At 37.7% G+C, this 11,408-nt stretch overlaps 1 protein-coding gene across 1 annotated transcript in view; it reads left to right on the forward strand.

Annotated features, from left to right (window-relative positions):
- The window catches only part of LOC130593000 (protein unc-13 homolog A-like), a 37,798-nt gene extending 26,666 nt beyond the window's left edge, over window positions 1-11,132 (forward strand). Inside the window, exons 7-8 of the mRNA XM_057397839.1 lie at window positions 4,962-5,028; window positions 11,063-11,132. Coding sequence (XP_057253822.1) covers window positions 4,962-5,028; window positions 11,063-11,107 — 112 coding nt within the window. The 3' untranslated portion in view covers window positions 11,108-11,132. The remainder of the gene's footprint in view (window positions 1-4,961; window positions 5,029-11,062) is intronic.
- The last annotated feature ends 276 nt before the right edge of the window (window positions 11,133-11,408 follow it).

The following is an 11,408-nucleotide window of genomic DNA, read 5'->3' on the forward strand; positions in this document are numbered from 1 at the left end:
AAAATCTTGGAGGGAAAAAGCAGAGGAAATACTAGAACTTTGAAAAAACGTAAGTTCAGCTGTGGGGATAAATGCATACCTTATAACTTCATTCTCTCTAGAGGTAAGTAAAAAATCACCTTGTTTTCAGATAGAAACTATTTCAGTGCAGTCAGCTTCAGATAATCTCTTCACAAGGCCAAGCTTATTGTAGCAGAAGTGTATGTAATATTACTAAAGTCACTTTGGCCTGATGAGCATGGCTGTGGTAGCAGCTTCTCATGTTGTCCTTCACTGCCTAGAGATATGCCCAGAGAACGTGTGCTGCTGAAGTCTAAATAAATAACAGATGTGTAAATCTTCCCCCAAAAGTTTCAAGTATCTTACGAACTTATATACTTCCAATGCACATGAAATTGTGCATGTTTCAGAAGTTCCAGCTTTAGAAACTTAGTAACTTGAAAGTGCTTTTTTTTCTGAAGAGCATAGAAGCTGTTTTTTGTCTTTATTCTTCCGTATCTTTCTGAGCTATAGACAAATGCAGACTAAAACTAGCAATTACCATCAGCATCCATATCCCATGTTCTTAGAATAATCATCAGAACTTCCTGAAAAGCATATTTAAAGAAGAATTACAAAATAAAACATAAAGAATCATAGTTTTGTAGTAGTATACCACACAAGTGCAACTCTGCTCAATCTGTCCCTTAGAGATTGATTTAAGCACAAGAATCGATTCCAGCATGACTGCTGCTAGTGGGGAGTGGGTATTGCCAAATAAAAAACCTTATAATAGAGTGTAATTATTTCAGGTTTTCTTCCGATATTTATTTCCAGTTATAGTCAAAGTTGACAAAATCAACATTAATGATGAATAGTTAGAAATCAATGCAGATGTTCAGGACTGCCTATTGCAAGTAAGCATTCAGAGGATGTTGTTATTTGTTTGTATGTGGCCATGCCGCAACTGCTATGCGAGTAACTGCTTTACATTGAAGGCTGTAGTGAGATTTAATTTTATGGGAAGTGCCATGAAAATGCAAATTGTTGTTGAAATACTAGGCCAATTTTAATGTGTTTGGGTAACATAATTGAGCTGCAAAGCATTTATTAAATAGAAGTGTCAGTGTAACTTCTGTTTACTAGTAAAAATCCTTTGATTTTGATAAACCAGGCTGAATAGCCCTCATGTTTATCTAGCCTGTGCATTCCTTTTGTGCGTATTTCTCTTCTGTTGGTAAATTGACTGCAATAAGATTAGCTATTTTGATCCTTATGGCTAGGAGAAATGGAGGTCTGCTAAGTTTGATGCATAGTGTATCAAAGCTTTGACCTAGGCTGCCTGCTCAACTCACCATATCTGAATACTGCTAGACTTCTCACTATAAGGCTTCTTTTCTAGTTCTTATTGTTCTTGTGAACTGTACTGCTTCAGAGATGACAGCTGGGCATTATGTTGTAGGAACAGTGAATCAGCGTGATTTTCAGGCATTCTGAAGGCACTTGTTTGCTTGCAAGCTTTTTGGCTGTCCTGCCATGGGGAACTAATGCTCTTCTAATTATCAGCTATGATTCCCTTATTTATGCTTGTGTAAAGATGTCTTAATCAGCTGTTGCTTGTTTAAAAAAATTATAGCAGTGTATTTGCCTTAAATAAAGTTATGTTCCTTGTACATCATTCAGTTAGCAGTACAGATCATTCCCAGCAGTGTCTGGTGCTTTACAGGAATTCCTGCATCTGGAGACTTTGTTCAGTATTGGGAAATCGTTTTCTGCCGGCTAATTAATTAGTATTAATAGTTGAAATTAGAAATTTAACTGTCATTTGTTGTGTAACCTGGACCAATCACTTTGTCAGCAGGACGTGGACAGGTAAAACCTTCTCCTGCTATGCCTGTCAGCATATGTTTTTGTGGCTTAAGGAGAAGCATATTGAACTGCTTTACTTGCCTGTGCTGCTAGCAGTCTCATCAGACCAATGACTTTCTAGAAGTGTTCCAAACAAGTTGTATGTTTCTGTCTGCCTGTGTACATTATGCTTCAAACCTTAGGAATACTCAACTCTCAGTTAAGGCAGAGAAATCTGGGTTTTCCATCCGAATCAACATTGGCAACCAACCCTAACTGACTTTGAGGCTGATTACCCTAATCATTCCTAAGGTTAAATATTAGTTAGTATTTCCAGTCTAGTCAACAGCTGTAGGGTGGGGTGGACTAATTACTAGTATCATTTGGCTGATTTATCTTACAATAAAAAAGGAGTGAATAGATGTGAAAAAGGCAGAACCTGAAAACATACAGCCTCAGAGATGAGGGCACGGAAAGACAAGCCTCTCTCACACTTAGTTTGCATCATGTGCGCTCAGCTGTGCATATCAGAGAGAACATTTTTCTCCTCAAATAAAAGAACATTCTTCCAAAAGTCCAAGACAATTAAGTACTAAGTGTGGACTTAGGGGTATTACAGAAGTATAATATAAATAATGTGCAGCTTTATGTAGTAGAGAGGTTGCTACTGTCCTCTGTAGTTTGTACCTATAGAATTTTACGGTATACTTTTATTTTGCTACTGAAGACAGTATCTTTTCAATTATTTGTATTATTGCAAGAGTGGTAGTGTCTGTAGTGAGTGTTTTCACCTGTGCTTAACAGCCATGAGCTGAATCGGCTTTTTTGAGCTTAAGCCAATATTCTTCACAGGTGTGGTGAATGAACACTCATAATAACTGGCCTGTGTCTGGGCAGCTAAGTGCACAGCAGATTGGTATTTCAAAGATTTGATCGAGTTCTTTTCATCATGCTTACCTGATGAAATGTAAGATTTTCTTTTTGGGGGGTGGTGTGTTTTGGTTGGTTGGTTTGTTTCCCTTGCAGAGCTTTATTTCAGGTTTTCAGATACAGAAATAGTTCTAGGCTGTCTTCTCAGTAACTCCTTTAGTGCAGTTTGCAAAGACTTTGTGATAGTGCAGCTCTGTGTCCCACAAGGATATACCTTTACTGAGGAAATTCAAAGGTTTTATATTTGGGGATTTTTTGGTTGAGGTTTTTTTTATGTGTGTGAGTTTGGGCTTTTGGGTTTTGTTTTTTCCTCTTTTGGTGGTTTGATTGGTTTTGTTTGTCTTTTTGTTGTTGTTATTATTTTCTTCTCTCCTCCTGCCATTTGATATTGAAGACTTTGCAATCCTGATTTATGAAGCGCTGTAATTGGGAAATACGTTCTTTTTAGCATTGTTCTTTTTTACCTTGTTAATAATCTAGGGGACAGGGATCGCATCTTTTCAAGCCAGTATACTCTTAGAATTAATGGAAACTCCTACAATCCAAAGAGGATAGTGTGAGCCAGTCTTCTCTGCTTGAACATATTTTACTTGCATCACAATGCCTGGATAGATGGGAATTGTTTTGGAACTGCAGTCCAATATTATATTAGAGAAAATCATCATATAGAGATACTGCCACGTGGTTTGCTCTAGTTACTGTTTAGCATCTGCTTGTTTTTCCCTGTATACTGAATCAGCTGTACGTATGCTATATACTAACTTCACAGTCAAATTGCCATCCGGTCTGGGGAATCTCCACTGTAAACATTCTGTTGTATTTATCAACTGACAGCCCAAGTAGAGAGTGGCATGATAATTTGAAATAAATGGGGAGACATCAGAGAGAAATGTGTTTCTCTATCCTTATCTTCAATTGTAATGAAAATAAGACAAAATATTATCAAAACTTAAAAATAATTGAATTTGTTATATTTGATTTTAATATTTAAATCCTAGGAGAGAAACAAAGCTGCTTGAAATAGAATATCAGGTTTTCTTTGATTGTTATTTTTATTTCCCTACTGGAAAAAGTGGGCTGGAGTTGAAAATGGGCATCATAGGACCTGATAAGATGCATCCCATGCAGGGTCCTGGGGAGTTGCCTGATGTAGTTGCCAGCCCACTCTCCATGATATTTGAGAAGTTGTGGCACTCAGGTGAGGTCCCTGGTGACTGGAAAAAGGGCAGTATCAGACCCACCTTTAAAAAGGTTAGAAAGGAAGATCCTAGGAGCTACCGACCTGTCAACCTCCCCTCTGTGCCTAAGAAGATCATGGAACAGATCCTTCTGGGGGCTATGTTAAGGCACACGAAGAATAGGGAGGTGATTTGAAACAGCCAACATGTCTTTACCAAGTGCAAGTCCTGCCTGACCAGCCTAGTGTTCTTCTGTGATGGAGCTACAACACCAGTAGGCAAAGGAACACTACAGATATCATCTATCTGGGCTTCTGTAAAGTCTTTGACACAGTTTCCCACAACATCTGTCTCTAAATTGAGGAGAGATGGATTCAGTGGGTGGACTGTTTGGTGGATGAGGAATTGGCTGGCTGATCACTTCTAGAGGGTAGTGGTCAATGGTTCGATGTCTGGATGCACACCAGTGACAAGTGGCATCCATCAGGAGTCTGAATTGGGACTAATATTGTTTTGTATCTTCATCAGTGACATGGACAGTGGGATTGAGTGTGCTGTCAGCAGGTTCTGAAATCTTGCATATTAAGGGCTAAATAGTATATAATGAAGTGTTTTCCTACATTATTCTCCATAACTGGTTTGGATTTAATATTGACAAAGCAAAGCCGCTTGTGAATCCCCTGACTGAACAGCTTATCATGTTGAATAGGAGGACGAGAGTGTGTGTTTTGATCAGCCCTTTTCCTGCTAAGTGTAAAGTAACCCTTAAGCTAATTACCAGGATAAGTTATCATAACTTTCTATTAAGAATAACTTGAACAGAGCTAATAATTTCTAGTATATAGAGAGAGGATGCTATATACAGAGAAAATACAGAGGAAATGGGAGATGATTCTAGTTGACTTTAAATCTGCTTGTCCATAGAATTATTAGAGCTCTTTAAGTTTGGTTTTGGTTGTTTTGTTTTTTTTTTTATCCCTACTTTGCTGTTTTGACAATTGTTTCTCCTTCCACCCTTTTCTCCAGGAAAAATAAAAGTCAAGATGATGGAAGTAATTTTGCAAAAGCAAGATGGGCAAGGGCTATTCAGAAGGTAAGAGCTGCTCTTAAACCTGCTGATTTGTTCCTGTAATTTAAAGATTTTTCTCAGATGGAGGGAGACTTTAGCATAGCATTTCTAGTTCATGTAAACTGCTATTCAATTTCAGCAAGATCTGAGGATGTGGCTGGTGAGTTTCTGATACTAGAGACAATTCCTTCTGTTGGTTCTTAAATCTGTGTGATTCCCTTACCTCAGGATTTTTTCTTCTGGAAAAAGGATGAGATTCTGAAACTTCCTTTAGATACATGAGAAATTATGTAGTTTGGCCATCTTATCTGTGTTTCGTATTAATCCATAAACCACAGCTTCAGGCGTCTATTTCTGAATAATTTTTGATATTCAGAAATATCAATACTTCAATAATATTTAATAAAACGGGTTTAAGAAAATATTTTTAATATTTTTCCTAGAAAAATCTTTTAAGTTCTACTGATGGTACCACTGCGTAAACAGGTTTTTTTTCTTAATTAGATGTAATAATTAAAAGAAATTATTATGATCACTTGCGCTGCTTATGTGGTCAATATAGAACATAGTAATTGACTCTTAAGGCTCACAATAAGCAGGAGACTACGCATTGTAAGTTACCCCTTGTATCATTCCACATCTGTGCTCAGTGATAATGGTGAAATAGTGGCCCTATATCAACTGGTCTTATAACCTAGAGATCAACAGTGATAGTGACACAGATTTGTGTAGGCAAGTCTTCTCAACATGCCTTATTTCTTAGTTTGCAAAATGAGCACAGCACATCCATATGTCACAGTTTTTCATTAAATAAAAAAAATATTGGAGGAGTTCAATATAAGAAAAAATTATATAGAATTAAATATTCACTGTTGTTGATTGTTCTTGGGCTGTTCTTTGTGATTCATGGTTAACTATACAATGGATGTAGTGTGATGTTCAGTATGCGAATGCTCACTAATGAAGAAGTTACTGGTAATTCAGTTCTGTCAGCACTATTGATTTACTGTCTTATTCAGAAACAAAACTTGACAAACTAATACTAAAGCAGGTATAACACAGGGACAGCAATGGGAATTTAGGGTAAGCAGAAGCCATTCTTTGTTTAGGAGCCATGGGGCTATGAGATTAATGTGAAACTTCCCTTTAAAAGATTTCAGCAGGCCCAAAGAAATTACAAATCTTTCAAAATCAGTCTTTCAGGTGAACAATTTTCTAACCTGCATTCCAAGTAATATTTTATATGCAAGTGTCTCTTAAACTGGGAATGAACATGTATTTCTTTTGCGTGAAGTATTACCAGTAGATAATTTGTATTCTGATGCATTTAAAAAAGTAATTATAACATTCAAGTGGCAGTATATTGGTTGGGCTAAATGACTGTCAGCAGCAACTGCTTCTCTTAAAGTTTTGTGAATTTATTTCAAAGATGAAATGTTTAAATAGTGAGAATTTATAAACAAATACTGACGTGGATTTTCATTTAAGTGGATTTAGTATCAGTGCGAGTTTGTCAACTTTAAGACATGTTGACAATAGTTTAGAGTGTTACTTCATGGTATGAGAGGAAGCTCAAAATACCTGAAGAGTTAAAGGACTTTCTAGGTTGTCTTTATTAATCACTTTTTTTTGTTATTAATTATGTAAAGAAAATTATTGATTGGTATATCAAGCAATTCTATGGTGCAAATGATCTCAACTGTCTTGTGTCTGAACTGCTTGAGTTTTCATGAAGAAGGTAAAGGGTCAAAGTGGGGAGATGAGGCTAACAGTTCTAAGACCACTTCATAATTGCCCTTGAGGCTTTCAAAAAGTAGAGTTTGAAAAGTTTACTTCAACAAAAGTTGATTCACTGATAAAGGCAGAAGTTCAAGAACATATCTCCCTTCTGTTAACACACAACAAGAAGTACAGTGCTTCCAAAGAGCATCAGTTATTTCCACAAAAAGTTCACATGAGATGAATTGATATTCATTCATGGCTTCAAAAAATCATGCATTGTTTGATCTTGGTTGCAACCTAAAATACTTAGTTCTAAGAAGAGATAATGGCTTAGAAATTCAGCTTGTGGGTCACAATAACAACTCTCATATTGGAGACATGAAGGAAAGTCATAAAAAGCAATAAATAAAGCTGCCAGTTGTATGGAAGCAATTGCAAGTTTCATGCTGCTCTGTTGGTAAACTATCTAGCACAGATTAATTATAATTGCATTATATGTTTTAAGTAAAATTTTATTCCACCACCTTATCTTCCATGTCTCATGGCTTTTGTGTAGGACATTTACTATGTAAAAAGATAAAATCACACTTACGTCAACTTTGATCAAAGAACTGCTTTTGTTTCTCTTATTTCCTGTCTTTTTAAGTAAACTTAATAGCGTATTTGTTTGGGGTTTTTTTTCTGGAATGACTCCCTCTGAAAGTTTTGTGTGGAAGGGAGCGTATTAGAAAGTCAGTAGGATTTTGAAGAAAAGAAAATGGAGATGTCTTTTATGTGAATAAAGCTACAGTTAATGGGGCTTATTTTAGCTTAGATCTTCCTGTGGTATTGTTGAGTTGAGATATTCTATGATTTATTCCCCTCCCCCCTCCTTTAAATCAATGTGAAAGCTAAAAATTGCTTTCTTCAGTTAATTGAAGGTATGAAAAATGATCGGCCCTGAGAGAACCTTTTATGAGCTGCTCTACCATTATTTGAGGATTCTCTTAGGCAAGGTCGGGAAAAGCGTTATCACTTTGCTTTCCTCTTCAGAAGGTGAGCCGTCATGATTCACAATAGGGGGTAACAAACCTAAGCTTTCTCTCTTGGCTGTCATAAATCAACAAACAAGAATGTAACATACTCTCTTCCAGATTAAACTTCAGATCTCTCCTTTGCTTCAGAATTCAAACAGGGACCATAGTAACATTCTTTCCCTTCCTCCTGTTTCAAAATCTATTTTGAGTAAACATGTTATAGCATTTTGCAGGTTGTCTTTGAATTCGTTAAATGATTTATTACTGGTTTTATTGATAGCCTATGGTTAAGTCAATGTCCTATAGAATTGTCCAGTGTGCTATAGAATGTCCAGCTCCTGGACCATATTTGCAATTGAATTACAGAGCGTTTTGTGGCATTGGAAGCTAATGTTTGAAAGACTCTAAAACTCAACAGGTTTTTTATCAGGCAAAGTCTGCAAGTGAGAATGTGTGCCTCAGATTAACTGGTTTATTTTTCCCCATTTTATATGAATCCTCTGGGCTGTCCTTTAATGTCACCATTCTGTGGAGGCAAAAGCTGGCTTTTGGAATGCAGTGGAAGTACTAAAGACGAATAGTTAGGATTGTGAAGGCAAGAATCCATTCTGTTAATTATAAGGTTTGATGGAATACTTCTTGTTATGGCAAGAAAGGGAAACAAGTCCCAGGGTGAGGAGAGAGAAATACTGGAACAACCGGAAACAAGTCCCAGGGTGAGGAGAGAGAAATACTGGAACAACCAACAATCATATCAGTAGGAGATCTATGACAGGAAAGAGAGTTGAGAGCTGCTACAAATGGGTGAACTCAGAATCCTGGTGAAGAGAATGATGGCTCAGACACTGAAAAGCTAAGGAATTGATGAAATCTAAGCAATGTCTAGAGAGAGAAGCTTGGGGCAGGGGGAAGAGTTCCAGTAGAGCAAATTACCTTGCTTCCAGCTTTCTGATAAATGGTGTAACCCCTTGCTCTGGCAGTCCTAGCGCTGTGAGCAGGCTTGTTGCAAGCATTCAACTTCTAAGACCCTTGCAGTATCTGCCTTAGAGTTCTTACTTCATCATTATGGATCTTTCTTGTGATTTACCCTCTTTACTCATTTACAGATTAGTGGGGTCGGTTGTTTTAGTTCACTACGAAGAATTTTTTTCTTCTACAGTTTGGTGGTGTGCTCTTTATTGCTGAATCTTTCCATGCTGCTGCCACTCACGGCAAGTCTTGAGATGACTCTTACTTAGTCCTGTTGGTAGTGCTGTTAAGTATATACTTGAAGGTTAAGTATACGACTGAGGGTTGTATGGAATGAAGATGCTGTAGCTCTCCAAGTCTAGGTCACTTTGCCTCCAATTACATTTACCATATGCAAAGAAACTCTGCAAGCAGGATAAATGTGACTTAAGAGTCCTGAGAAACTATGTCTTAATATGAACAATGGAAAGCAAGGATTAGGAAATTACCAGGCTAATCACTGATAATGTGCATCTCCCTGATGAGACCAAGTGTTTGTCTTCTGTTTTCATGTTCCACTGCACTGGGAAGGCAGGGAAGGGGGTCCCTGTGCCACCCCTTAAAATGGGCTGATCCTTGCTGACACTAAATTGCCATCCACAGATACTCTTCCTCCTCCCTCTTCCCTCTCAAGACTTTCATACCAGTTTATTACCTCTGAAACAGCTTAAGCTGCTATTTTTTTTTTCCTTTTTGGTCTGCCTGCCCCCTCCATCCCTGCCATCTTGTCTTGCTCACATCACAATGACTGCTTTCTCAGTAAAGCTCAGCCAAGGCTATATGTCTGTACTGTATTTGAGGAGGCCTTGGATTAAAGATATCTGAACACCTAGGCTGAAGGTACCCATCAGTTCCTCAGCTGGGACTAGAATGCATGCACTGATAGACCTGAGACAGGAGAGATCCAGGAAAGCCTAATGCATGCAGTGAGATCTGAAGCAGCACTTGAATACTTTAAGTGTTATTTTATCTGGAACCAAGGGGTAGAGAATCAATAGGAATAAATTACTTTTAAGAGGCAGTAATAAAAAATATTGTCAATTTTCATTTTAAAAATTAAGAATACTCTAGAAATACAATGCTTGTGTGAGTCCTTGGCCAATTTATTTTAATTTCTGCAAATACCGGCAGATTCTTGTGCATTAAGTGTAAAGCTGCACAATTAGTTATACTGTGGTTGTGGAAAAATAATGAAGATTCATATTCCAATGAAACTTTTCGTGTTTTCTTCCAGAATCAGTTTAGTAGAAGAATAGTCTGACTTAATATTTAGAAACAGAAATACTATATTTTCTGTGAGTAATGAAGAGTTTAATGCTTTAATAGTAATATCTGTAAGAGATCAGTTACTGCAGGTAATATAATTATGGCAAAACATAAATTGACCCAAAGTAGAAAGCAAAGCATCAAACTAATGCATCAGACTAGATCCTAAAATTAGAAGTAGCAGCTGAGTCAGATTCTTGATTTTAGAAAATGCTTTAGCAAACAATCTGCTTTCCTAGGGAAGAAAATCAGGTAGTCTCTAGGGTGAGTACATTCCTAGAGGGCAACAAGGAACAAAATAGTCATAAGGAGAGAACGTAATAGGAGGATTAAATTTCAGGAGTGATATATGTTCTTCAGTTACTGCTTCAAATGCATAACATTATGACTTTGGGTCCTTGGTATATCTGGATGGGGAGAAAGCTCCCCTTTTCCTCCTGAAATATGCTTAGTTATTGATTTGACTTGACTTTTTTTTTCTAGTTATTGTTGGGGCTTCACCCCATATTTGCTTCTCACTATGATCCCACCCTGTGATTCCTTCTGAAATCAGGGCCAAGCTTTGTTGAACTTGCAGCTGGGAAGAAGTGGTTATGATGTTTTTAAATGGTTTGCCTGTTCCTTGTTAATTATAGCTTAAAAAATCTCAAAAGTGGTTTTACTTCACTTAACAGAATTCAAACTGCGTAACTCTGTAAACCTAGCAATTGGTTAAAGGAAACCAGTGCTTGAAAGAGTTTTAGTGCACAATAAGAGACAGCTTTAGCCTTCATATCTTCAGAGACTTCAAAACACTTCTCATAGTCATCAGAAATAAAATCTAAATCGGCTCATAGGTGGGTTCCATGCGCTTATTAATGATGAATATTTTATCTCACAAATGGTTATTTGCTCTTCTTTTTAGAAGAAAACACTGAGCCACTAGCATTTTATAGAAAAAAAAATACCTTGTATGGAGAAGAATAGCTTTAAATCTCTATGTGTGCTTCTAAAAAAAGAAAAACCAAACCCAAAACATTTTATACCTTTCTCCGTATTTTTAATAGATTAGCGATTCTATTAAGAGCTGTAGGCGCGCGATCTTTCCCTAGGTTAGCGCGAAATTCAGTAGGAGCACCGTGATCACCCTATCCCGTCCCGTGTCGGTACCTCCGGTGGCGCAACTTCCCCCCCAAAACCGCGAGCGCCCGCTGGGGCCGCTGCAGCCGTTTCCCGGGACGGACAGCAGGGGGCGCGCTGGGAGCGGGCTGACCGTGCTCTGCTGCCGGTGGTCTCTGCGGCAGAGCGCGGGGACCGGCTGGGGGAGCTGCCTTCCCATAGGATTAGATCAGCATATTACGATTTAAGAACTGGTTGATTTTTGGTTGACGGGATATAAGAATTGACACAGTT

This window comes from Pezoporus wallicus, unplaced genomic scaffold, assembly GCF_028554395.1.
Source record: "Pezoporus wallicus isolate ANWC-B61680 ecotype Strahan unplaced genomic scaffold, APGP_CSIRO_Pwel_v1 contig_3952, whole genome shotgun sequence".
In the NCBI taxonomy this organism is placed as follows: domain Eukaryota; kingdom Metazoa; phylum Chordata; class Aves; order Psittaciformes; family Psittacidae; genus Pezoporus; species Pezoporus wallicus.